This window comes from Mustela lutreola, chromosome 5, assembly GCF_030435805.1.
Source record: "Mustela lutreola isolate mMusLut2 chromosome 5, mMusLut2.pri, whole genome shotgun sequence".
NCBI classification, from domain to species: Eukaryota; Metazoa; Chordata; class Mammalia; order Carnivora; family Mustelidae; genus Mustela; species Mustela lutreola.
The window spans coordinates 65,578,263-65,605,466 of NC_081294.1; the positions used below are offsets into that span (position 1 = coordinate 65,578,263).

Below are 27,204 nucleotides of genomic sequence, written 5' to 3' on the forward strand. Positions count from 1 at the left end.
TGAGATCATGACCTGAGCCGAAGGCAGCGGCTTAACCCACTGAGCCACCCAGGTGCCCTAAATGAGAATTTTATTTTATTTATTTATTTATTTATTTTTTTAAAAAGATTTTTATTTATTTATTTGACAGACAGAGATCACAAGTAGGCAGAGAGGCAGGCAAAGAGAGAGAGAGAGAGAGGGAAGCAGGCTTCCTGCGGAGCAGGGAGCCCGATGCGGGGCTCGATCCCAGGACCCTGAGATCATGACCCGAGCCGAAGGCAGCAGCCCAAACCACTGAGCCACCCAGGCGCCCCCTAAATGAGAATTTTAAAACATTAATACCAATTTTGGAACCAAAATCCCACATAATTTCTGTTGCTTTCCTGTTCTACTCTCCCAGGATGGCAGGGACACCTGGCTACTTAAGACATCTCTCCCAGGATCCAGAATGGATCCTGGCTCTGGATTCAAGGCACCTGGAGTTGGCAGCCAAGCCATGGTGCCTAAGGAGCAGACGAGCTGAGCCTGTGAGGCTGTGCCACTGCACAGACACACAACCCATGTCCCCCAGTTTCCTGTGTTTTGGTCACCTCCACTGCATGGCCTCACACCTCAGTGCAGGGCTTGCCCAGTTCCCTCCTAACATTCTCTCTCCACAAGACCCCATTCCTTCCCAAACTTACACTGACCTGTGAAGTCTCCTGAATCTACCAACGAAACCACTGCAAGTCCTTCACTCCTCTTAGAATAGATTCTGTCTTTGGTTGCCAATCCCCACTTGCATGAGCTAGGATTACATTCAGCTTTGAGTAAAAGAAAATCCAACACAAGGCACACACAGCAGTTGGCTTCTCTCCCTGTGAAGGCCATCTCCAGTGGCAGCCAGTCCGGGGACCTTGGCAGGCCGCCCTCCAGATGGCCTCGTGCCCAGCAGCCCTGCTGCCCACAGGTTACTCACCAGCTATCTCTAAGCCTCAAGCCAGCCTCTCTATGCTGCTGTGGGACACTGGGTCTGGAACTCTGCACTGTTTCCCAGGCTCCTCACCCAGCTGGCCTCCTACTGAGTTCTACCACTGGGAGGTGACAGATGGAAGGGAAAGCAGGAAGAAGGGACTTCCTTTTTCTCAAGGTCAGCAGCAGCATCGGGGCACCAGATGGCTCCCGCTTCCAGCACTCCCAGGAGCACAGGGCCTGCCCGGCAGACAAAGAAAGCGCCAGCTCACCTGGGCTGCCCCCCACAGGAGCTGTGGCTTTCCTGCAAGTCCAAGCAAGTGCCAGGTTCCACTGTCTCACGGGGCTCAGCATGAACCAGAGGACCCTCCAAGCTCCAGAGTTCTGAAAGTATAACCCCTCTTCCTTCTGGTCCCTCTGGGAGGCATGTGTTTACCCATGCTGAATTTCTGGCATATCACAGGGCCCCCTTCTGCTCTGAGCCTTCCCATACCCCCACAGCCAGCTCCCTATATTGAGCGCCCTCTGTTTCAAATACCTGGTGTGGCACTTTGTCCACGCTGGATCCCAAATTATGCAACCTGTCTTCTCAGCCAGACTTTGCACTCTGTGAAGATAGGAACTGCGCCTCTGCATCCCTTGCCTACTGCCTAGTACACACTAGTTCATTAACAAGGACTTGTTGAATAAGCTAGCCTTTAGTCCATGATGGAACTAAAACTGGGAATCAAAATAAAGCACGATAAAACCATGGGTGAGATTATTTTAGGTCACATTCATTGCTGGTACTATTGACTGAAATCAAGAAATGCCAAGTATCGATCATGAGATTCTTTTTTTTTTTTTTTTTAAGATTTTATTTATTTGACAGATGGAGATCACAAGTAGGCAGAGAGGCAGGCAGAGAGAGAGGAGGAAACAGGCTCCCTACCAAGCAGAGAGCTCGATCCCAGGACCCCGGGATCATGACCTGAGCCGAAGGCAGAGGCTTAACCCACTGAGCCACCCAGGTGCCCCCGATCATGAGATTCTTAAAACACCCATTCTATTTAAAAAAAAAAAAAAAAGATTTTATGTATTTGTCAGAGAGAGAGCACATGCAGAGGGGAGAAGCTACCACCCTACCCCCTCCCTGCAGCAGGGAGCCAGATGCAGGACTCTGCCCTGGGATCATGACCTGAGCCAAAGGCAGACACTTAACAGACTGGGCCACCCAGGCATCCCCGCCCTGCCCTTTTGAAAACAAAAGCAAAGGGACACCTGGGTGGCTCAGTCAGTTAAGCATCCTGCTCTTGATTTTGGCTCAGATCATGACCTCAGGGTTGTGAGATCAAGCCCTGAATCAGGCTCTGTGCTGGATGTGGAGCCTGCTTAAGATTCTCCCTCTGTCCCTTCCCCCCCACACCCCCACTTTCTCTCTTAAAAAAAAAAAAAAAAAAGGCAAAATAAACTACTAGGATGAGACCAAAATAAAAACTTCTGCACAGTGGAGAAAAAAAAAAACACATCAGCAAAATGAAAAGGCAACTTACTGACTGGGAAAAGATATCTGCAAATGATATATTCATTAGCAACTAATATCCAAAACATATAGTTATATAACTCAACACCAAAAACCACAAATAATTCGATTAAAAAATGGGCGAGGACTTAAATAGATATTTTTCCAAAGATGACATTATAGATGGCCAAAAGACACACAAAATGATGCTCAACACCACTCATCATCACGGAAATGCAAATGAAAACTATAGTAAGAGATCATCTCACACCTGTCAGAATAGCCAGAATTGAAGACGAGAAGTAATAAGGTATGTGAGGATGTGCAGAAAAAGGAACCCTCATGCGCTGCTGGGAATGCAAACTGACACAGCCGCCCCGGAAAATAGGGAGGGCCCTCAAAAAGTTAAATATAGAAATACAATACGATCCAGTAATTCCACTACTGGGTACTTACCCTAAGAAAACAAAAACACCAGTTCAAATATATGCACCCCCATGTTCACTGCAACACACAACAGTTAAGGTACAGAAGCAACTCAAGTGTCCCCATACACAGACGATAGATGGAGACGTAGTATACGTATACACAACGGAATCTCACTCAAGCCATAAAAACGAATGAGATCTTGCCATTTCCAACAGCATGGATGGACCTAGAGGGTATTATACCAAGTGAAGTAAGTCAGACAGAGAAAAACAAATACCATGTGACTCCACTTCTATATGAAATCTAAAAAGACCAGACAGACAAAACAGACCCATAAATACAGAGAACTGATGGTTGCCAGAGGTGCAGGGAGGTAGGGGGATGGGCAAAATGCGCCAAGGGGAGTGGGGGACAGAGGCTTCTGGTCAGGGCATGGTTGAGTCAGAGGGATGGAGAGTCCGGCACGGGAAGACAGCTGATGGTGTCGCACCAGCGCTGTACGGGGACAGCAACCACACTCGTGTGAGCGTGGCATCACGGAGCTGTCAAATCACCGTTCTGTACACCTGCAATTCCTGTAATGTCGTGTCGATACTGCAGTTACAACGAAGTAAAAGCTTCTCTTTTGATAGGTAAGTTCAAGTTTACTGAAACATTATGTATGGAAAAATGCACAAATCTTACCAATGAATTTTCATTCTGCTTCCCTCAGCCAAATGCAGGTCTTTCTCCATCTTCATCGGACTCCTTGTATCCACTTTCCTTAATTTTGTTCCCCTTCACACAGTTGCCGGTTGTGTCCCCCCAAGAAGGTATGTTGAGTCCCAATCCCCAGTATCTTAGAATACAGCTTTATTTGGAAATGGGGTCTATGTAGATCTAATCCAGACAAGACGAGGTCAGGGAGTGGCTAATCCAAACGTGACTGAGCTCCTTCCACAAAGGGGAACCTGGAGGCGGAGAGAAGAGGACGTGAAGATGGCCGCGCCCTGGCGGACGTGAAGATGGCCGCGCCCTGGCGGACTCAGACTGCAGCGATCTAGGTCCAGGAGCCAAGCAATGCCAAAGGTTGCAGACAATCTGTCAGACAATGAGTTTCTGCCTTTTGAAGCCACCAGTCCATGCTGCTTAGTTGCGGCAGCTCGTAGAAACATGGTGGAGTCATGGTCACTGTATATTTTAAACCTACTTTCTACTATAGATCTTTATTTCACCTGCGGTCCCCACCGGACTGTGAGTTCCATGAGGAACCCTAAATTCCTTTTACTCTCTGCTGTGTCCCAGTGCTTAAGACAGCATGTGGCACGGGGGTCCCGTCAGTATTAGCTGCAATCCAGAGAAGATGCCGACATGTTACAAAATCAGACATATACATGGAGGAGAGGTAGAGCTATTCTTAGTCTCAAATAACAGAAAACAGGACTCAAGGTAGTTTGAGTAGATACAAATTTATTTTTTTACATAAAAGCCCAGCGGTCAGGAGTCCAGGACTGTGGCAGCACCTGATGTCCTAAGGACCCACATTCTATCCAGCTCTGGTGTTCACTTTGGCCCCAGTGGTCACAGAGGGCCTCTATACCTTTGGGGGTCACCTCCACATTCCAGCAGGAGGGGGACAGAGCCACACTAGCTTCTCTCTGACCCTTTCTACTGAGAACCTCCTTGGCAGACTGCCTCCGGCATCTCAGCACAACTCTCCCGCAACCATCCAGCTAAGGCGCTGAAGATGTGGCTGAGCACTGAGCCCTCCCGCCACACAAGAGGAGGAGCTGAGGGAGCGGTATCCAGAGTGTCTGACTCGGTGGTGCTGTGGCTCCTTTGGAAGGATGAATGTCAAAAAATGTGTCAGGATAACTGGCTAGACAGAATGGGAAAACCAGGTCCCTACATCACATCCTACACAAAAGTTAATTTCCTAATTACAAACTAAATTTGGACAGCAAAATTTTTAAACCTTTGGGGAGAAAAAGTCTTTGGAAAAGAGTGAATGACATTAAAATGTAGACTGTATATCACATGACATCATTAGAAAAGGAAAAAGATAAGCATACTGAGCTGTTTCTACAAAGGACACAACCTAAGGACCATATGACAACTCCTACCCAGCGACCAGAAAAAGGGAGTGGCAAAAAAAATCAAAAGACCATGGAGGAAATACAAATGGATTTTGATTTTTTTTTTTTAAAGATGTTTTATTTATTTGACAGAGAGAAATCACAAGTAGGCAGAGAGGCAGGCAGAGAGAGAGAGAGGAGGAAGCAGGCTCCCTGCTGAGCAGAGAGCCCGATGCGGGACTCGATCCCAGGACCCTGAGATCATGACCTGAGCCGAAGGCAGCGGCTCAATCACTGAGCCACCCAGGCGCCCTGGATTTTGATTTTGAAGATAACAAAAATCCTCAACCTGACTGGTAGAGAAATGCAAATTTAAACTTCCGCACTTATTGGACTGTCAGCAAGTACACACTGACAACAGCCAGTGTTAAGAAAGGGCCAGAGGCAATCTCTATCACCAGGTGGGAGAAGAATGGAATCAGCCCTCTTCAGAGAACAATGGGACATTGAGTAATCCTGGAATGCAACTCAATCTGCCCAGCAGTTCCTGTGCACTTATGCCTGGATGGAGACGTGCTCAAGAATGGTCAGAGGAGCATTCTCAGAGCCAAACACCTGGAAACCACCCAAACATCCAACAACAGCCAAAGGCAGAAACTGGAGTCCACTCAAGGCCCACCCTGAGCTACACGTAATGCAAAGATTCACAAACAATGTTGAATTTTTTTTTTTTTTTTAAAGATTTTATTTATTTATCAGAGACAGAGAGGGGGAGACAGAGAGGCAGGCAGAGGCAGAGGGAGAAGCAGGCGCCCCGCTGAGCAAGGAGCCCGATGTGGGACTCGATCCCAGGACGCTGGGATCATGACCTGAGCCGAAGGCAGCTGCTTAACCAACTGAGCCACCCAGGCGTCCCAACAATGTTGAATTTTAAGATCCAAGAATATATCTGTGTGCCATTTGTAACTTTTTTTTTTTTTTTAAAGATTTTATTTATTTGACAGAGAGAAATCACAAGTAGATGGAGAGGCAGGCAGAGAGAGAGAGAGGGAAACAGGCTCCCTGCTGAGCAGAGAGCCCGATGTGGGACTCGATCCCAGGACCCTGAGATCATGACCTGAGCCGAAGGCAGCGGCTTAACCCACTGAGCCACCCAGGCGCCCCCATTTGTAACTTTTAAAATGCAAACTACTACTATGTATTTACGGATACATACCTCCACGATAACATGTTTAAGAAACACTTGAAAAAAAATCAGAACCTGCAGCAATCGCCTTCAAAAGGAGGGCTCGTACTCAGGGCAGGGGGACAAGGAGGGATGCAAGTGTGTCAGCAACGCTTTATTTCTCCTGTTGCACAGCAAATACAAGGATACACAGTCATATTTATCTTTTTTATGATGAAATAACTCCATTTTTAAATGCATGTGGCAAAAATTGTGGATTACAGCAGCATGATCCCGCATATGTGAGAAAGCAGATGTGAGAGCACACATCGAACCTTCTAGGGAAGCACCTCCAGGTTTAAACTCTGAAAGGGATGCAAAGAAGACGCTGACAGTCAAGAAGAGACCACAACTACTTCAGTCGCTGCCTTCAAATCACTGGTCTTACACCTACTGATTCCCAAGCCTAGAACCTCACCCTAACCACCCAGCGTGGTTATTTCAAAGCGGTCCTTCCTGGGCCGCACCACGCCCCCCATACCCGGCCACTCTGAAAACACTGTCCTTGCCCACACCCCATTGACTCCTCAAACCCAAACTAGAGAACACAGAGGCCGGACTTTCGTTCTCCAGGTGACTCCAATGTGCAACCAAGGGCCAGAGCCACATCGTCCAGGGTGCCACCATGCCTCATCATTCAGGAATTCAGGGAGGCCCTGAGGGGCCAGAATGAAAGGCCAAGTGTGGTGCGTGTGGTGCTGAGGATGGTGGCCATAGCAGCTGTGGAGGCTTCCAGACCCCAGCCCTCAGGGTGGACATGGCGCTACCCCTGGAGGAGGGAGGGACAGAGAGACAGAAGCCACCCAACCTAGTGGATTTCCGGTGTCTGAATAGATTAAGTGTTGTGGAGAGAGATGAGTTAGTATGTGTCACCTGCTCTGAACCATGCTTGGCATGTAGTAAGCACAAAGTTAGCTACTTCCCAAGTAAAGAAACAGTTTGGGGGAAAGTGAGCTCAGTAAAATATTTCAGTAAAGAATATCATGTTTACTCTTACAGCTTCATGAATGGGCTCCCAGCCCCATGAGAAGGAAATGCAGCTCAGACGTGTCTCACTGCGGTCTCCTAAACAATCTCTCGACGTCTGACCCACAAAGGACGTGTCCTACATGTGCAGAGAGCACATGGAGAAGAGAACGTGAATAGCTGCTCAACAAAGAGCTCAGGAGAGTGAAAGATTGACAGGAAAAGGAAGTTCTTCCTCCTCACTTCATCTACTTCTATCCACCTGCAAGAATCTAATCAAGAATATCAATTACAAAAAGCCTGGTTCCAACTGGAAGACAGGGTTGCTCTCGCTTTTAAGATGGAGACTCGAATGTGACGTAGGGAGATGCTGAAGATGGTTCTAGAATGGATGAGAACACACTGTTCTGTGGCAGAGTCAGCAGCATCCAAGAGCAGTCTGGAGAGCAGAGGCAGGCCATGGCCAGGACAGACCGATCCATGAGAGCTGCCAGATAAGGGTGCTTTCCCTCCAGCTTCTGGCTTTCTTCTACTCCCTCTGCCATCTTTCTCCCTCGGAACACCCCAAAGGGAATAATGACCCTAGCCTGTCCTCCTGAGCCCATGAATCCCTTCCAGATCTTCCTGAAGCCCCCTTAGCCAGAGTTCCCTCGAGTTCACTTGCGCTTAGGTCACAGCCTCCATGTGGTACCCCACATTCTACCCTGGCTGGAGCCTTTCACCCAGAGGCTCAGGGCGCATGGGAGACAGCACAGGGCCGCATCCACTCACTTGCTATGACACTTGGCAAGTTTCGCCTGACCTCCTGGAGCTGTGCTTCCCCACCTGGGAATGGGAGCATGGCACTGGCCTCCTGGGGCTGTGTGGCAGGGCCGAGGGGTGGAGGGTGAGAGCCATAAAGCACTGGCCACTTGGAAGTTACTTGAAGAAAAAGAGAAGCATGCCCCTTAGGACAGTTACACAGCTGAAGTTGGTTGTTTCACTTTATTTAGCAAATGGTCACCCTCTGAGCCCTACCAGATTGCTCCTCCAGCCTCACTCAAGGGTCTGCCTTAGGAAGCAGCTCAGAGGGCAACTGGGAAGGCCCAGGTTCCCCAGTCAGTCTCCTCTTCCACCGACACACCCTGCAGAGAACAAAATCACTGCTCACGTCTTCAGGCTCCCACCCTAATGTGGTTGAGGGGCCCTCCAGTGTTCAAGAGCCTGCCAGGGCCCAGCCCCAGACACAGCTTCCTTCCTGCTCCTGAGATACTGGCGAGGGGCGAGGACCTCTGTCCCCAGCTGTGGGGGTGCCAAACCCTATTCCCTAGCCCTGCAGCCTGTCCTTGCTGGGCAAGAAGCAAAATGTACGAAAATACTTTTAATCATTTCTTTGAAACAGTTAAGAAATAAGGTTGTCTTATTTTTCTTTTACAATCCCAGTAAAAAAAAAAAGTTCACATTAGTGCTGGGGCCCAAAATTAGGCCCTTCCCCGGAGCAGAGCACCAGCCACTCAGTAGAAACGCTTGTTCCGCTCCTGCCGCTTCTGAAACACTACGGCCCCAACCACGGCGCACACGATGATCCCAAGGAGCGCACAGAGCAGCAGCAGGAACACCCGCCACCCCGTCAGCGGTCCGCTGCGGAAGTTGCCGGTCGGGTCATCCACATTATCTGGGGGAGAAGAGAGAGGAGCTGCAGTGGCAAAGTGGAGGTGGCAGGCAGGCTCCCAGGAGATGGGGGAGTCAGAAGGGACGGAGCCGAGGGACAGGCCACAGCCAGCCCCACAGGGGAAGCTGTGGCCTGCTCACAGCCCTACCAGTGTGGGACAGGGGGATGGATAGAGGCAGAATCCCACTAGGACCTAGCTTCCCAAGGATCAAGGCCCCAGGAGCCTTCTGCTGCAAGAAGCTAGTGAAAGCTGGGGTTCCTGACCTCCCCAGGAGAGCCTGAGTCTGCACAGGGTAGGCCCAAGATCTGTGTTCACAAAACCCCACCCCAGCCCCGTGCAGTGGCCCAAGGCACCCCTCTGGAACAACATAGCTCTGGCCAAAGGCTGCCCTGACTCACACCTGGATGCTTTCTACGGCTCCTTGGGGGTCTCCCAAGCCCCCCGCCCCGTCCTTCTGCTCCAGCCACACTACTTCTCTGCCCACTAACACCATCGACAATGCTGCCGGGAATGAAGCCCTGCCACATTAGGTACCTCCTGGAATTCCAACCACACTGGGACGGGGAACTCTTGATCTCCCTTTTATTGGAGGCTGACGGCAGGAACAATCTGTCAAGTTCATCAGTCTCTGGGGAAGGGACTCGGGTCTGGACTCAGGCCCTTCTGCCCTTTGCAGCCTGGGCCCTGTTCCTGCCACTTGGCCTCCCTCCGCAGCCACAACCCTCCACTCCTTACTGTGGGGGTTACTTGGGGCCTCCTCCCAGCCAGGCCTGAATGCTAGCCAGAAGCCAACTTACATCCTCCCCTCCCACACAACCTGAACAGGGCAGGGCCTGCTGACACGGTCTTAACACCAGCCTCTCTCCTCCTCTTGCCTCAGTCACTAGACTAAGCCCCAGGACAGCCCACAGCTAGGCACCGAGTGGAATTTCTGGAACCATCTGCTAAAGGAATGAAAAGAGCAACAAGTCTGCAAACTAGTTAATCCCTACGTGGCCAACCTCCTAGGGCTGCTGGGTAGGTCAGAGCAGATCAGGTCTCCAAAAGCCCTCAGCAGCCAAAAACTCTTCAACCAAAGGTTGCAAAAACAGTGGCGTATGGCAGGGTCTGTTTAGCCCGAGATGTTTAAAAGTAATTTGAATCTTAAAACAGTGACGTCACGTAAAATGCTGGGTTCCACTCTGGCTCCCACTCTACATGAAGACCTTGGGCTAGCCTGAGAGGCTCCTCGGGGTCCCAACCCCAACCCACAGGCACAACCTCAAGGTTCTTGGGGTGTATGTCCACACACACACAGGAGTTTCTCTTCAACCAGAACCCTTGCTCTGTGAAGACAAGCTGGTGGCTAATTAGTGCCAGGGGAAGAGTCTGGACCTTTGTGGCTTGGCAAAAACTTAAGGTCAAATTTTGGCTTTACTTGTTTCTAGCTGAGGAAAGCTGGAGGATCAGTTCCCCCAGTTCGGGGCAGGATCTCCCGCCCAGGCCATTCACTGAGGCCACACACATATTGTATCAGAATGCCCTGCACACCACCAACACCAACAATCTGGCCCCTCTGTCTTTAATGCCCATCAACCCAGCACCAAGCACTGGCAGAAGCAGAGGCCAGGTGTTCTCACATCTGTTCATTAGCACTGATTGCTACTCTAAGACCCCAGGCCACAACCCAACCAGGTGAGAGGAAATAGACCACAGGCACTCAGCCCAGCCGGCCCCACCCCCACCCTGCATAAGGCTGCCCAAGCTGGGGTGAGCCTCAAGCATCTACCTTTGGGTGACTTGAGGAAATTAACGCTGGGCTCAATCTTGGTCCAGTCGATGTTCTCTTCATCAGGAGTGTGTTCTACCATCAGCTGGAACAGCTTCATGGAGATGATGTCATGATTGTCTGCAAGACCCAGAGTTAGCTTATTATAAGGGGTACAGAGCCTGCCTTAGGGCACATGGCCCATGCCCCTCCCCAGCTCCGGGCTGCTTCTCCAATCAGGGAAAGTGGCTAGGTCCCCTGGGGCAAACCCTGCTCCTGCCTCCTGAGGTGCCTGTTTTCTTTCCAGCGACCTCCAGCCATCCCCAGCAGGCAGTATTCCAGAGGCTGTAATACCTCTAAAACATTAAGAAATCTGGGAGGAGGCAGAACAGACACACACAAAAAAGCATGGGTTTTACACTGAGAATCAGCTGGGTCTAAATCCTGAGTCAGGTTCCTTGTTTGTAAATCTGGAGGCTACTCTCCACCTTGCCTGGTTATCATGGTAAGAAAATGAGATAGTACATACAAAGCACAAGAAATTCTTCTTAGAGACAAGGGTGCCCAGCAGATAGTATGTACCAGAAGAAAACCTGCATGTTATTCTATGGCTGTTTGAGAAGCCTGATCCTCCCGAGGGACAGCGAGCAGCTGCCAGGCACTCCTGTCAGAGACCCAAGAACAAGATGCAGACAAACCACTCAGCTACCTGAGGGCTAGGCCCCAATTCCTGGGCAGTGACTGTCCCCGAGGAGACGTGAGAAAAGGTCAGGTCTAACAGTGTGGGCAGAAGAGAACCTCTGGGGTGCCTGGGTGGCTCAGTAGGTTAAGCCTCTGCCTTCGGCTCAGGTCATGATCTCAGGGTCCTGGGATCAAGTCCCAGATCGGGCTCTCTGCTCAGCGGGGAGCCTGCTTCCCTTCCTCTCTCTCTGCCTGCCTTTCCGCCTACCTATGATCTCTGTCTGTCAAATAAATAAAATCTTTAAAAAAAGAGAGAGAGAGAGAGAACCTCTGCTTGACACTAAGGGATCACCCCATTCTGAGATGGGGAGGTTCCAACCCGAGACAAGGGTGCTGGTCCCTTAAATCTAGTATCAATGCGGCTAATGAGCTGAACGTGAGGCAAAGCCTCATGCCAAGAACTCTGGAGACTGGAAAAGGGAAAGACTAAGGAACAGGGAGCTGGCAGCTGGGTCAGGCAGAGCCCTGTGGTACCTTCCAGTCCAGTGTGCATAGCCCCAGGGGCCCAGGGACAAGTCCTGACTCTCAGGTCTGACAGCAATTCCCATCTGAGTTCTGCCCTTCCTAGGTCTGTGAACGTGGGGAGATCCCTTCACTCTCAAACTCCCCACGGTATCAGGTGTATAAAGAGAAAAGCGGGGCACCTGGGTGGCTCACTTGGTAAGCAACTGCCTTTAGCTCAGGTCATGATCCTGAAGCCCCAGAATCAAGTCCCACATCGGGCTCCCTGCTCAGCAAGGAGTCTGCTTCTCCTGCTGACTTCTCTCATACTCGCTCTCTCTCATTCTCAAATAAATAAATAAAATCTTAAAAAAAAAAAGGGAAAAGTGGCCATGCCATCATGTGACACTCGTGAGCGGCCTGCTGCAGAGGCTCGCACTCACACACCTCCGATGAATGGCCAGGCACTACTGTGTAGACAGCTATCTCTAGCAGTCTCCACTAGGGCCTTGCCAAACGGCCTCAGAGAGCATCCACTGCCACAGATCTGGCTTTGCTCCCAGAACCTTCTCCTGACATAGGCTGAAATACGATCAGGTGAAATTCCAGAGGGGGAAGACTGAGGGGGAAGACTGTGGTGGAATCCTAGATGAAACCAGACTGACAGCCAGCTGATAACTGACTGCCACGTTGTCCACCAGCAACTAATGATTCCCTGAAGCTGGGAAACAGGGGCAAAGGGACTTACTAGACAATTCTCCCCACTCTGGGGTATATAATTAAAATATTCATACCAAACACTTTTAATACCCCAAAGCAATGACTCTCTGGGGACCAAGTGGACCCAGGCATTTCTGTGAAGGGGAGGTTCCCAGATAGTGGCTAGATTACAGGCCCTGGAAAGGTCTATCCTGAGGATGAATAAGCCCTCTGTCTGATTCTGTACACTGCTTCCCACTTTCGGTCAGGAGCAACTGGGCCTGGGCCTGGTGCCCTCTGAGGGCCCTAATGCCTTCTGAGTACCATAGCCAAAGGTCACTATCAAGTGTCACCCAGACCCAGTGGCCCAGCAAAGCCTGCACAGGCTGACAGCAGCCCAGTGCTTACAGAGCACACTGTAGGCCAAACAAGAGCCTTGACTTTATGAAACATACAGTTTGGTGAAAGGGACACATCAAATCCAAATTATATGGTAGATTCCAAGATAGTTAAATACTATGAAGAAAAATAAATCCAAGAAAGGCAGTAAGGAGTGCAGAGAAGACTGTATTCATGTGCCATTTTAAATAAGGGAAGCAGGGGTGCGTGGCTGGCTCAGCTGGTAGAGCATGTAGACTCTGGATCTTGGGGTTGTGAGGTCAGACCCCACACTGGGTGTAAAGCTTACTTTAAAAATGTAAATAAAGGGTGCCTGGCTGGCTCAGTGGGTTAAGCCTCTACCTTCGGTTCAGGTCATGATCTCAGGGTCCTGGGATCGAGTCCCGCATCGGGCTCCCTGTTCAGCAGGGAGCCTGCTTCCCGCCAGTCCCCCGCCGCCCGCCGCTCTCTGCCTGTCTGCCTGCCTACTTGTGATCTCTATGTCAAATAAATAAATAAAATCTTTAAAAGTAAAAAAACAAATAACGGGAATCAGGGAAGGTCCCACTCAGGAAGTGACATCTGAGTAGGACCTGAAAGAGAGGAGGGTAAGGCACAGGAACAAAGGCCTGGCGTAGGGCGCTGGCATGTCTGAGGAAAAGCCGTGGGTGATGTCAGGGAGCAGGGAGCCATGAGTCACAGGTGATGGGGGGGGAGGAGAGGCACTGGCACACAAGGCCCAGCAGACCACTACTAGGACAGTCAGTGGCCTTGACTCTGCAGGAGACACGAGCAGTGGTGAGATCTCACTCGAGCTTTTATGGAATCGTTCTGGCTGCTGAGCTGGGAGAGACTGTCGGGGGCTAGTGTGGAAGAAGAGGACCACATGGGTGGCTCATGCAGTCACCCAAGTGAGTGAAGACAATGGCCCGGACCTGCCAAGTAGTAACAGAGGGGAGAGAAGTGGTCCGCTGCACTGAGAAGACAAGGCCAGCAGGACTCGCCAAAGAATGAGAAGTGGCATGTAAGAGGGGAAAAAAATGAGACTGGAATGACACCAAGGTTTTTTGGGCTGAACAACTAGAGTAACAGAGGGGTCATTTATGCCTCAGTGGCAAGATGTGGGCTTCAGCTGTGGGCATGTGAAGGCTAAAATGCCTGTTGGGAATCCACGTAGAGATGTTGGGCAGGCAGGTGGTTACATAGGTCTGGAAAGGTCTGAGCTGGTGATGGAAAGATGGGACTCTGCAGCATCTGGATTCAAAGCCCTCTAGCTGCTCAAGAGCATGGAAGATAGCTGAGGGAGTGCTCATGCAGTAAGCCTCAGGTGTGCCAACATTCCCAGATGCTGGAAAGTGAAGGAAGAAATGCAGATACATGCAGACCCAAATGAAGGGAGTTCAAGAAGGAAAGTGATCAACTGCATCGCAAACCTCTGACAGACCAGCGAAAGGCAAGACTGAAGCTTAATGCCTTGCTCAGCCCACACACTCACCAGATAGGTCTCCCGTGCCAGCTGAGGCTCCGAAGTAGTAGCCTGTGGGCAGGCGCACTCCCGTGATATCGATGCAGTTTTTCCACTCATTCTTGTCCTCTAGGTCAGTCATCACCTGCAGCCAGCCAGCAAGTTAAGTACACACCCAACTTGAGTGTGCTCAAGCCCAGCCACCTCCCTGAGCCCCTACAGACAGAGCTGGCCCTGGCCTGCCTGCTCACCGTCAGACGGCCCCGGGAGTAGCGCACAGCGAGGAAGGTATCATGATCGCGGTTCCGGAAGTCGGCCGTGCAGCCCGCCAGCTCGGTCCAGCGGCCATCTTTGCTATGGTCGTAGGACAGGGAGCCATTGTTCACCATCACCGAGATGTACGGGAACACACGCTGAGACCAAGACACCAGTTACTCCATGGCCAGCCCAACCTGTGGGAGGCAGTGGGGGCCCCAATCCCTGGAGGTCCCACTGTGCCAAGACCAGGGAGATGTCCTGGTCCCCAACCCTCCAGCCAACTGCCCGGCCCTTCCTGTCCTGTCAGAGGCAGAAGGCAGAGATATACCTCTGTGGTCTCATCGTTGGGATATGTGTCCAAGAAGATGGCTAAGCCATGGAAGTTGTCTTTGCTCCCAAACACAGGCCCTGGAATTAGAAGGAGATGCTCTCATAATGGGAGATATTGGAGTTGTCCCCTGGTACCTGAAGGACAAAGTAATACCAGTGCAGGTGTGGGAAAGAAAGGTTAATCTGAGGTCATTCACCCAGGGAAGGGAAGGATCTCTAAGGAAGGTGAGGTGTCAGGGGTGCAGCAGAGAAGACTCAAAATCTGAAACCAAAACTGTTGAGGGAACAGCACCTGGCCTTGTCACCTCTGTCAGGTGACAAGAGGGCAAGGACCCATCTTCTAACCCAGGGGTCAGCAACTTTATGTCAAGGGCCAGAGAGAAAACATTTTAGACTTTTAAGACATATATGGTCTCAGCCACATAGTCTTGTTTTTGCTATTTTAAAAATGGTAGAATGATGGGATGCCTGGGTGGCTCAGTCAGTTAAGGATCCAACTCTTGGAGTCGGCCCAGGTCATGATCTCAGGGTCCTGGGATTGAGCCTTGCATCAGATTCTGTGCTCAGCTCGGCTCCCTCTCGCTCTCCCTCTGCCCCTCCCCGTTTCACACATGCTCATTCACATGCTCTAGCGCACACTCTAAAGTAAATAAATAAATTGGAAAAAAAAAAAAGTCGAATGGTAAAATCCTTTCTTAGCTGGTGTACAACACCAGGCCACAATGGGGTGTAGCTGCTAGGATCCAGCTAGCCCTCTTCTTAAAGGGACACTTCCCAGAGCAGACTCAAAGAGGAGCAGTAGGACCCTAACCGGAGGGTACAGAATGCCCTCACCTAGATAAGTGCGTCCCTACCTGGCACAAGGCGGTCCCGGGTGTACCACAAGGCAATGCCATCTCCATGGAGATTCTTCTTCCCAGCACCATGGACTTTAAAGTGGACATGCATCTCCCAGTCCTTGAGGAAGCAGGGCTGCAGGGAAAGCAGAGAGAGCCGCTCAGAACTCGCCGGCTATCCTGCCAGCTAGAGGTGACCCAGCCAAGCCCGTCTCCTTCACTGAGACTGTCACTCCTTGGAACAGGGCCAGGCAGCAGAGCCACCAGTGACATTGACCAACAGACACCCGACCCCCCCCCCCCGACATTCTCCACAGGAAGGGAGGGGGCTGCTGGGCCTCCCAGGTGGGGAGGAAGGGGCCACCCAGTGTCCCAGGGCTGTCCATCCTGGCCCTAGTCTTCTCTTCAGCCTGGCCACAGGTTCTCACTCTATGATTCACTTTCTTCAACACCAGCCAACCCAGCCATTTCCTCTCCATCCCCACTACTCCTGACCCAAAATCTTGTAGAAGGATTACTACCCCTATTTGAGCCACATGTTTTACAAAACAGAAAACCCATTCAAAGACAAAATAACTTGTCCACAGCAGGTTACGATCACCCAGATCTGTCAGACTCAAACTGTTGCTGTGTCTTCTATACCTCCCATGACCTTCAGGCCTTTAACACAAAGTGCAGCAACTCTTTTCTGGTCTCCCACCTTACTGTCTTCCTTTCTAACCATGTTTCCAAACTGAGACACTCAAATCCAGGTATGGATGACTCCAAACCCCAACCTCTTGGCCAGCACCCTTCCTGCCTCTTGCAGACCCAGTCTAGCTTCAGTGTGAGGACAGTGCCCGGGCTGGTGGGCTGGAAAGTTCATGCTCTGGGGTCTCTGGGCTGTTGTGATGTGAGAAAAGACAGATATTCCCTGGTATTCAGGAACACCAGCTTCAGAGCTGGGCACTGTCCACAATAAGGGGAACAGCCTAGCCTCACCCACCAGGAAGTTGCTGGTGAAAACTAAGGTGTTGACACACATACTTTGACAAGAATCCACATGGGGGAAGTCTACAGATGGGGACGCGAGCAAGTGTTTAAACAAAGGCCCATTAGAAAAGCAAACTAAAACAAGATGTTGTTGACTTATCAGATTGGCAACTATTAAAGAGATCAGTAATACCGGTGTAGAGGAGGACGAAAAGAAACACATGCTCTCAAACAACCAATGGGACTGTAGATGCTCCCATTTTCTTGGGGGCAGTCTGGTTGTTGCAGCTTTTTAACAGACCACAGCACATCCGTACGCCTTTATACTTGAAGATACTAAAGATATTAAGAGGAGAAAAGTAAGTTGACAAAGTTCAAATTTGTAAACAGAGAGAAAATAAAAATGAAAGGAACATGGGCCAACATTAATGATACGTGACTTTGAGAGGAGAACTACAAGACATGTTTACTTTCTGTATTTGAATTTTATATCATTAATATAATTTTTAAAACTCAAAAACAGAAAACTTTATATCCCCTCTTAGATGATCTGGCTGGGGCATTCACTGATTCATCAGACTTACTGTTCTGATTCTGGGAACCAAAAACCAAGATGAAGAATCCCAGTTTCAGCCCAGGAACACAGATGCCAGACACCTAACCAACAGCTGGCAAGCAGTGTGAAATCTCGGCCTTCCCAGTTCTTGGGAGTTCACTGGCTCTGTGGAAATCTGCAGATTCTAGAGGGGACAGCTGAGAGCCGAGGAGACCAACTCTCAGGAAAAGATGGACAAAGACTGATGCCAAGTCCTACTGAGGGAGTGAAAGGCCTGGTGAACCACCCTTGCCTTGGGCTGAGACCACAAAGAAAACAACCCAAAAATGAGAGCGAGGAAAACCCTGCCAGGGGCAGGAGCCCAGCTTGAGCCCTCTCATCCCTGAAAGTAGACTAAAGTGACTCACCCACACCTGAAATTGTTCAACAAACAATCTTACAAAATATAATATCCAGCATACAATAAATAATCAGAAACACAAAAGACAAGTCATCAACCAAAACCAAAAGGGAGGGAGGGAGAGACAGGCTAATGGGAACTCCATATACTGGACTTTCAAATAACTAGCTCACTACTTCAAGGAGATAAAAGACAAAATTGAGAACTTTGGGAAATAAATTTTTAAAAAATCGCCTCACAAAAAAATTCCAGAACTAAAAGAATAACTGAAAATAATAATGTAACAGACAGGTTCAACAACAGATTAAAAACAGAGAGAACCAGTGATCTCAAGGCCAGTCAGGTAGATAAAAATATCCAGGAGGGAGCACAGAGAACGAGTGGTAGATACAAAATTGTCAATAAGAGACAGAGAAAGAATGATATGTATAACTGGAGTTTCAAGATAAAAGTGAAACAACAGGTCAAGGAATTTTTTTTTTTAAGATTTTATTTATTTATTTGACAGAAATCACAAGTAGGCAGAGAGGCAGGCGGGGGGTGAGGGGAAGCAGGCTTCCTGCTGAGCAGAGAGCCTGATGCAGGGCTCAATCCCAGGACCCGAGCTGAAGGCAGAGGCTTAAATCACTGAGCCACCCAGGTGCCTCAAAGGAGTATTTAAAGAGATGTCCACGTACTAACTAAAACTGATTCAAAGACATTACACCACAAATCTAAAATCTTACAAACCAAAGGAGACAAATAAAAATAAAACCATACCTAGGAACATCAAAAAGGGAGAGAGGGTGGGAGGGAGGGAGAAAAAGAAGTCTTAAAAAGCAAGAAGGGGGCACACAAGATTATCTTCAAAGGAACAATTAGTCTGATACTGGGATTCTCAACAGAAACACTGGGAGCAAGAAAACAATAGTTTGAAACATTTGGGAGTTAAAAGAAAATGACAGAGCAAATGTTATCCTGCAAGAATGAAGGTGAAATTAAGACATTTTTAGATAAACAGAAACATTAAAACTGTCTTTCATTCATCAGAAAGAAGGAAAATTATCCAGAACCAGAGATCATGACCTGAGCCAAAAACAGGCTTAATCCACTGAGCCACCCAGGTGCCCCGCAGGCAAAGAACTTTCAACCTAGCAGAAGACTAAAAATGGAACAAAACTTAAGCAACCCGACACAACTGGTGAGAAAAATGAACAGAGAATGAGTAGTACAAATAGAAAATAAATAATAGGAAGGTGAACAAAACCAAAATCCAAGCGCCTGGGTGGCTCATTCAGTTGGGCATCCAACTCTTGGATTGTGGTCTCAGGGTGATGAGATACAGCCCCGTGTCAGGCAGTGTGCTCAGTGTGGGGTCTGCCTAAGAGTCTCTCTCCCTCTCCCTCTGCCCTTCCTCCTTTCTCTAGATAAATAAATATTTTAAAAAATCGGTAATTAACCTAAATGTAGATGGCTACATGCTGATAAGGCTACATAAGATCTCTATTATTTTTTACAACTGTATGTGAATTGGGGCACCTTGGTGGCTCAGGCGGTTGAGCGTCTGCCTTTGGCTCAGGTGAGGATCCCAGGATCCTGGAATGGAGTCCCACATCACAATCCCTGCTCAGAGGGGAGTCTGCTTCTCCCTCTCCCACTGCCCCCTGCTCATGTGCTCTCCCTTTCTCTCCAATAAATAAAAGCTTTAAAACAAAAAGCCTCTATGTGAATTCTCAAAATAAGTTTAATTTTAAATAATAAATAAAGGATCAAAAACAAACTTAAGAGCTAAAACTATAAATCTCTTAGAAGAAAACACAGGGTCACAACATTGGATTTAACAAATTTCTTGAATAAGACACCAAAAACAAAAAAATAAAGTGAATTTCATCAAAATTAAGTTCTTGCACATCAAAAACATTGAGAGAGTAAAAAGACAAACCACAAAATGGGAGAAAGTATTTCGAAATCATGTATGTAAAAAAGGAGCAGTGTCTCCAGAATATACAGAGAGCTCTCAAAGTTCAACAATTAAAAAAAAAAAAAAAAAAAAACAATTTTTTTTTCAAAATAAGCAAAGGACTTGACTACACATTTCTCCAAGGAAGAAAATAAACAAATGGCCATTATACACAAGAAAAATGCTCAGTGTCACTAGTTATTAGAGAAATGCAGACCAAAACCACAAGATATTGCCTCACACCCATTAGGATGGATGGCTATCATCAAAAAACAAAAAACAAACAAATAAAAAAAAAAAAAACACCAGAAAATAACAAGTGTTGGCAGGGCATCTGGCTGGCTCCATAGCTGGAGCCTGCTATACTTGATCTCCAGATCATTATTTCAAGGCCCACACTGGGTGTAGAGATTACTTAAATAAATGAATAAACTGTAAAAAAAATAAAATTTAAATGATTTTTTTTAAAAAAAGCAGGGAACACAATCCTACAGGGTGGCTCAGTGGGTTAAGCCTCTGCCTTCAGGTCAGGTTATGGTCTCAGGGTCCTGGGATCGAGCCCCACGTTGGATTCCCTGCTTGGTGGGGAGTCTGTTTCTCCCTTTTCCCCCTGCTTGTGCTCTCTTTCTCTCTCAAATAAATAATTTTTAAGGATTTTATTTGACATACAGAGAGAGAGAGAGAGAGAAACACAAGCAGGGGGAGTGGTAGGCAGAGGGAGAGGGTTAAGGTGGTAAATTTTATGTTATGTACATTTACCATAATAAAAAATATTTGTGGAATTTTCTTTTCCATGTGTGCAGATACATAAATACAATAACCAAATAATTTTTGCAGAGAGCCATTACATTTTTCAACCCTATTTAAATGCCAATGAGAATCCTACTAAAGACAAGGTTTTCAAAAATTAAAGGATTTAAAAGTTAAAAAAAAAAGGTTAAAATGACAAATTTTGTTATGTGTATTTTACAATAAAAATAAACCAATAATCCCCCAAATGCCTAATTACATGCCTTTTACAAGACACAACTCTAAAACAAAGAAATGGAAATGGAAAAGGACAGAAAAAGATACAGCATGCAAATGCTAACCGAAAGCAAGCTTGTACAGCTATACCAATAACAAAGTTTACAAGGGGACTTTTTAATGAAAAAAGGATTGCTTTCTTTTTTTTTTTTTTTTTTTAAGATTTTATTCATTTATTTGACAGAGAGATCACAAGTAGGTGGAGAGGCAGGCACAAAGAGTGGAGGAAGCAGGCTCCCCGCCGAGCAGAGAGCCCGATGTGGGGCTCGATCCCAGGACCCTGACATCATGACCTGAGCTGAAAGCAGAAGCTTAACCCACTGAGCCACCCAAATGCCCCGACAAAAGGATTTCTTAATGAACAAAAAATTTCATTTACCAGGAAAATTCTGGCCTCAAAATCTATCAAGCAGAAACTGACAGAATTACAAAAATAAAAACAAATCCACAAAGCAATTTACACACCTCTCTCAGTAATTGATAAAAACAAGCAAAAATGTCAGGAAGAATACAAATACTTGAACCCAATCAGCAAACGTGAACAAGGACCTAAAAGGCACAATGTACTCAAATAGCTGAGAATCTACATTCTTTGCAAACACACACAAAAAATTTTCCAAAAACCTGACCCTTTGCAAGACTCAACAGACTTCCAAGGACGGAAATAATAGATTGTGTTCTTTGATCAATCTCAATAAACTCAAATGACCAAATCTCAATAAACTCAAACTAGATATTAATGATGACTTAATTTTTTAGAAACTAGAAAAGCTTTTATGTTTGAAAAAAAAAGTTAAACATATCTCACCTCTACAAAAGTCAGCCCAGAAACCAGATTTCAAATGGTCTCTTTGGTGCCCAGGAGTTTTCTGCATCTGAGAACAATGTATTGAAATAAGACCCCAAGGGGGTATAAGGGGTGACTCCAAGCAGAAGGGCAACTGCAGGGAGATGGGAAAGGAACACCTACTCTCCTGCCCCTGGTATGGTTTATAGGGAGAGGAATTTCCGGAAAGGGCACACACAGAAGTTGAAACCTAGAAACTGAATCCTACATGACCAGTCTCTGCATACAGCAAACTGAAGACTGCAAATCGGTGGGGGGGACACCAACATAGAGACACTATATAGCCTCTGAAGGATTTTAAGCAGGTTCAGGTAAGGTACCAGCTGGAACTGATTTAGAAGCTGCTTTTGGACACAGAGAGTGACATGGCCATGCTTTTCCATCCTCACCGCAAAGCTGAGCCGGCTGGGGCGCTCAGTAATCTGAACGCCCTGGCCCTCCCTGGGGCCAACTAAATCAGAATCACCTGGCTACAGGTGATTTCCATGCCTTTGCTCACAAGTGGGAGGCAGAGCTAATCAAAGAGTCAGCTGATATATCATGAAACATTTGATGAAAATCACTATATGATTTGGGGTTTGTAAACCTAAGGAAGTTGAAAATGTCAAGTAACTCTGCTATAACAAAACTCCCTCCATCCTCATCTACTATTTAAGTGAACAGATTCCCAGCACTCACATCTACAAAAACAAAAAGCAGAAATGGTGCTGAGGCCAATCTTACTCTGACAATAACAACCATCCAGACAGAGACACACTTCAACAAATTTCTACTTCTACAATAATTATCCAAAAATTGTGTGATGCATTTATTTTGACCAAATGTGTATTAAATACTAAAACTTAGTTTTAGTACCCAAATACTAAAACTTAGTTTTAAGGTCCCACCAAAGTTAAAAGGTTTACATTATTACACTTATTTTAGTTGGAAAGGAATGAGACACGCTAATCAGTAAGAGATTTTCAAGCATTAAATACACTGCACAGAACAAAATTCTATGTGGGATGAAATGAAAATACAAATTCAATAAAGAAAAAACCTGATGTATAATTTGGGCTGATTCACAGCATTTAAAACATACAGTGAATATCAAATGGAAATATTTAGATTCCACTGAATACAATTAAGGGTACTGAACAGTTTCATTTTAAAATGGCAATATTTAGGGGCACCTGGGTGCTCAGTCAATTGAGCATCCCACTCTTGATTTTGGGTCTCAGCTCAGGTCATGATTTCCATGATCTCACACCCACTCCGTTCATTCCACTCAGAGTCTGCTGAAGATTCTCTCCCTACCCCCCAACCAGGGATCATGCTCTCTCCCTCAGTACATATGTAGGTACATAAAATCTTTAAAAAGAAATAAATAAAATGGCAATATTTAAAATATACTGGAAACTGGGGCACCCGGGTGGCTCAGTTGGTTAAGCGGCTGCCTTCAGCTCGGGTCATGATTCCAGGGTCCTGGGATCGAGCCCTGCATCAGGCTCTCAGCAGAGAGCCTGCTTCTCTCTCTCCCCCTCTCCCTGCCACTTTGCTTACTTGTGCTCTCTCTCTAGCTGTCAAATAAACAAAATATTTAAAAAAAATAATAAAATAAAATATACTGGAAACTACATAAATGTAAGAAAAGCAGTTCTGGATATCAACTTCTAAAAAGCGTAAGAGGATATATACTTTCTGACAGTACATCAGCCACAAAAGCTTAAATACTACTCTTTAGCCCACACAAGGCTCCCCAGGATGGGCCCAATCAGCCCCTTGGGCTTCCCTCTGTCCTGTGCTCCAGTCATCGGACTCTTGGGAGTTCCAGTCACCTTGGTGCCACTCCCTGGTCTGGACCACTCCACCCCAAACCAGCAGAAGCTATGTTTTCTCTTCTTGGGACCACAGCAGGTGCTTATGAGTATTTGACTAATTCAGGTCCCTTCCCAGATGAGGGAGACAAAAAAACATCCAGAAAACACCTCTCCAGTAAAGGAAAGTTCTTGGGAAACAACAGGCAGAAAGTTCTAAGCATTCCAAGTAATTTCTTTCAAGAATTACAGGAACCACTCCAACTCTTTCAAGAATATCTGTGAGGCTAAATAGGAAAGTCCCTAGAAGTGAATGGAGACATGGGGGAAGGAAGAGAATTATATTCCAGACTGAAAATTTGATGAAGTTAAGTGCAGAACTCTCTCAGCCCTGTGTCATCACCAAGCCACTGACAATACCAACCAACAGTTACCTACAACCATAAGTAAGTTACTTGTAGCTGAACCAATTTCAAAAAGTTCCAGCACTATTTGTACCTTACTTACAAAAATAAAAATTAATGACATACTGAACTCACTCCCATAAACAATGTAACACATTATAATTTTTAAAAATTATCTGAAAACCCTAAGACAGAATAATGACAGGATGTGACGCGGGGGAGACAGAGTAGTTAATGAAATACTGAGTGGGTGGCACTCAAGCTGAGCCATACCAAACGAGAAAGAAGCAGGCAGGCATCAAGAACCAGGAGGCAGTGTCCCAGACACAGGGAACAAGTGCAAAGGTCCGGAGGCAAGAAGGCAGCCAGAGAGGCTGTATAAAATTACCAGTATAAATGGAGATGCCAAGCACCAGGAGCCAGACTGTGTAGACATAATGTCTGTTTATGACCTTCACAGAAGACCCCAGGCTATGAGGATCAGAGTGAAAGCTGAAGAAAGTAACCCAAATGCCCCTAGCAGAAAGGAGAGGAGGAGCAGAAGGGACAGGCAGATGGACAAGGACAGTGTGGGCTCCTAGAACTAAATGGGGAAGCCATTCAGAATGGACCAAAGAACAGGGTGATGAAGAAAACTAGGACAATGGCCAACAGCTTAGGCCTATGGGAAGAAGTGGAATCAGGCACGCTGAGGTAAGAACAGCTTCCAGCCCAAGCGGTGACCAAGCCCCAAATTATTCCCCTTTCGCTCCTTTCCTGACCTAGACTTCCTCAGTGTGGAGTCTGCATAGCAACTTATTTTGGCCACTGGTCACATATGACATGCCAGTGACACCAGAGGTTCCCTAACCTCTAGACTGAAGGTCACAAAAATCAAAAGTGCCCACAAGTCCAGCTCCTCTATTATCAGTGATGACAAGACCCTCAGTAAAGCACCGGGGAAGTGGACTAAGTCCGCAAGTATTTCTAAGGGATTCCTCCATTGTACAGGGGGAGCAAGGGGGGTATGTGTTGCAAGTGAATTGCTGGGCTTCGATATCAGACAGATCAGACTTTAAATACTGATTATACCATTCAATGTCTGTGTTAGCTCTGCATAAAGCCGTGACAACCAACTACTCTGAAACAGCCTGTTTGAGAATTAAATGCAATAAGGTTATTTAATTAAGGTCAGTGGCTAACACACACAAAATACCCAATAAGGATTCCATCTGTTCCACTTATCCCACTATTAAGAGTTGAATTCAGACAGCTATGAGCTCCACTGCTTACTAGCTATGTGACTTTGAGTCAGGCACTTTCAACGGAGTCTTAGCTTCGTCAGTAAAACGGAGATAACATCACTTAATTCACCTGGCTTTCCAAGAAACTAGATGAGAAAGGTGTCAAGTGTCAGGCACAGCTCCCCACACAGTTAACTTCAGCCGTCGTTCACAGTAACTTCAAGAGTCAAGATGAGGCTACCTTGTGGGGGGTAGGGGATCACAAGCCTTCCAACCAAGCTCAGATCTGGGGTGTTGCGGAGACTGGGAGTAGTAGCTTACTTAAGGATACACCTAGCGTCCTGGGAGTCACTCACCTGGTGGTTCCAGATAGAGCCCTCTTTGCTTCGCTCATCCGGAGTCAAACGCACGTACTGGCTCGTGAGTATAGTGCTGCCTTGGAAGTCCCAGAGGGGCATGGAGCTGGAACCGACCCCTGTGGGGAGAGAGGGGTGTAGATAGGTGCGTAAGAGGCCATGCCAGCAATGGCCTTGCCAGAGGCAGAAAACCCACAGAGCTGCTTTGTTCAGGAGAAAGGAAACCCCTTTAACCAACCCTATCCAGCCTCGCCCTCACCCTGCACTCATTCCCGCCCCAGGCCTCACCTTGGTAGGGCTTGATAAGCGAATGCTCCCGCTTGAGGTGTTCACTGTTGCCGTCAGTTATATCCGCAACAACGGGCCCCAGCAACAGGAGGAGAAGTAGAGGTGTAGTGGGGCCAGGGCCGGGGCCGGGAAGCCCAGGCCTCCCCGGGCACCGCCGGCCCCAGCCCCAGCGCCAAATCCAGTCTTCCGCCGCCATTCTCCGTTCCTCTGGCCCACTTCCGCCCTAGGACTTCCGCCTTCCGGGTGTCCCACCTCATGTCTCCGGCGGGAAACCCTTCAACCCTAATGTCACCGGGAAGTTAAAAAAAAGCAAAGCCTCGCAGCCGAAAGGAAGACGGCTTTATTTGCCGAGCAGGCCCCCAACCTGGCCAAATGCCGTTCCATCTCCTTGGCGGCTCCAAGGAACCTGTCCGCCAGCCTCAGCAATGGGTTTCTAGGAGCGACAAGAGCCGCAACCAATCGTGGAACAGCACGTTTGGCTTGTAAGCCAATGAGGAACAGAGGGATAGTAGGACTCGGGGCAGCACGAGGGGCGTGTGCGAAGCGAGGCATGCTGGAACTTGTAGTTTGGGGGGGTTCGCGCGGGCTGGGCCGAGGAAGAACGAGCTTGGCCACCAGCCGGTGATCGCATCTCTGGAGTAACATTTCCCAGTCCTGGGGGGAAAGAACTCAGAATGGAAGGAGGAAGCCTGAATTCCAGCTCCCTCGCCCCCTCGTACTCACTGGGTGGCTCTGGCTACCCAGTCTTAAAGGTTTCTGGCCCCACCTCTCTCCTAGCACCAGGCCTTTGGAGACGTAGAATTCTCAGTTGCGGGCGTCTACTATTTCCAACTCGGGTGGCCCAGTAGGGTTTAAGCCAGAGGAGTGGACCCGGATCCTATCCCGGACTCCTGAGACGGTTGCTACCCACCCGGATCCAAATCACTTTAGTGCCCGCCCGCTGCAGCTGGAAGGGGCCATGAATGGTCCAGAAAAGCCACCTGTGGACCAGAGGTCAAAAACTGCTGGCACACAGCTGGGGGGTAGAGCTCCTTTTTACCTGTTCATGCTGTTTCAATACAATGATTTAAATATCGATTTCATTTCATTTATTTTTAAAAATTTTATTTATTTACCTGACAGACAGAGATCACAAGTAGGCAGAGAGGCAGGGAGAGAGAAAGGAGAAAGCAGGCTCCCCGTGGATCAGAGAACCTGAGGAGGGGCTCCATCCCAGGACTCTGGGATCATGACCCAAGCCGAAGGCAGAGGCATTAAACCACTGAGCCACCCAGGCGCCCATCGGTGTTTCTAAATCGACAGACTTAACATCAGAAATCCAAATTTCCGGCTTTTCAGGAAAATCTGGAGATCCAACCACACTACGCCCATGTGGCCTTACAAAGCCCTTCCTCTTTGGAGCTAGCCTTCCCACAGGCCACTAATTTATAACACCTGCCTGGCCCCTCCAGCTATTTGAATTAATAACCCCTGCAACAGCTCACAGGGTCGGGGGTGGAATCATTGGTTGGTTGCTCCTTTATTTTATTTCAAGAATCTGCCCTTTTGAATGAGTGAACTTATTCAAGATTAGTGCTGAGACATCTTTCTGGATCACATACTTCTGATTAGCTTATTAAAGTAATATGCTTATCTATGTAGTACAGACATATAATACAGCAAAAGTCCCCTTCCAGAAATGTATATCTATATCTTCCACTAGACCTCTAAGACAGCTGGGATTTTTGCCCGTTATGCCCGGC

At 47.8% G+C, this 27,204-nt stretch overlaps 1 protein-coding gene across 1 annotated transcript; it reads right to left on the bottom strand.

Moving 5' to 3' along the window:
- Positions 1-8,073: 8,073 nt before the first annotated feature.
- LMAN2 (lectin, mannose binding 2) lies at positions 8,074-25,755 on the bottom strand. The gene is made up of 8 exons (XM_059174422.1): positions 25,463-25,755; positions 25,175-25,293; positions 15,674-15,791; positions 14,818-14,897; positions 14,483-14,644; positions 14,262-14,376; positions 10,529-10,648; positions 8,074-8,762 (listed from the first exon to the last, which is right to left on the bottom strand). Exons 1-8 carry the CDS (start codon positions 25,656-25,658, stop codon positions 8,602-8,604), a joined length of 1,071 nt encoding a protein of 356 aa, XP_059030405.1. The 5' UTR covers positions 25,659-25,755; the 3' UTR covers positions 8,074-8,601.
- Positions 25,756-27,204: the final 1,449 nt, after the last annotated feature.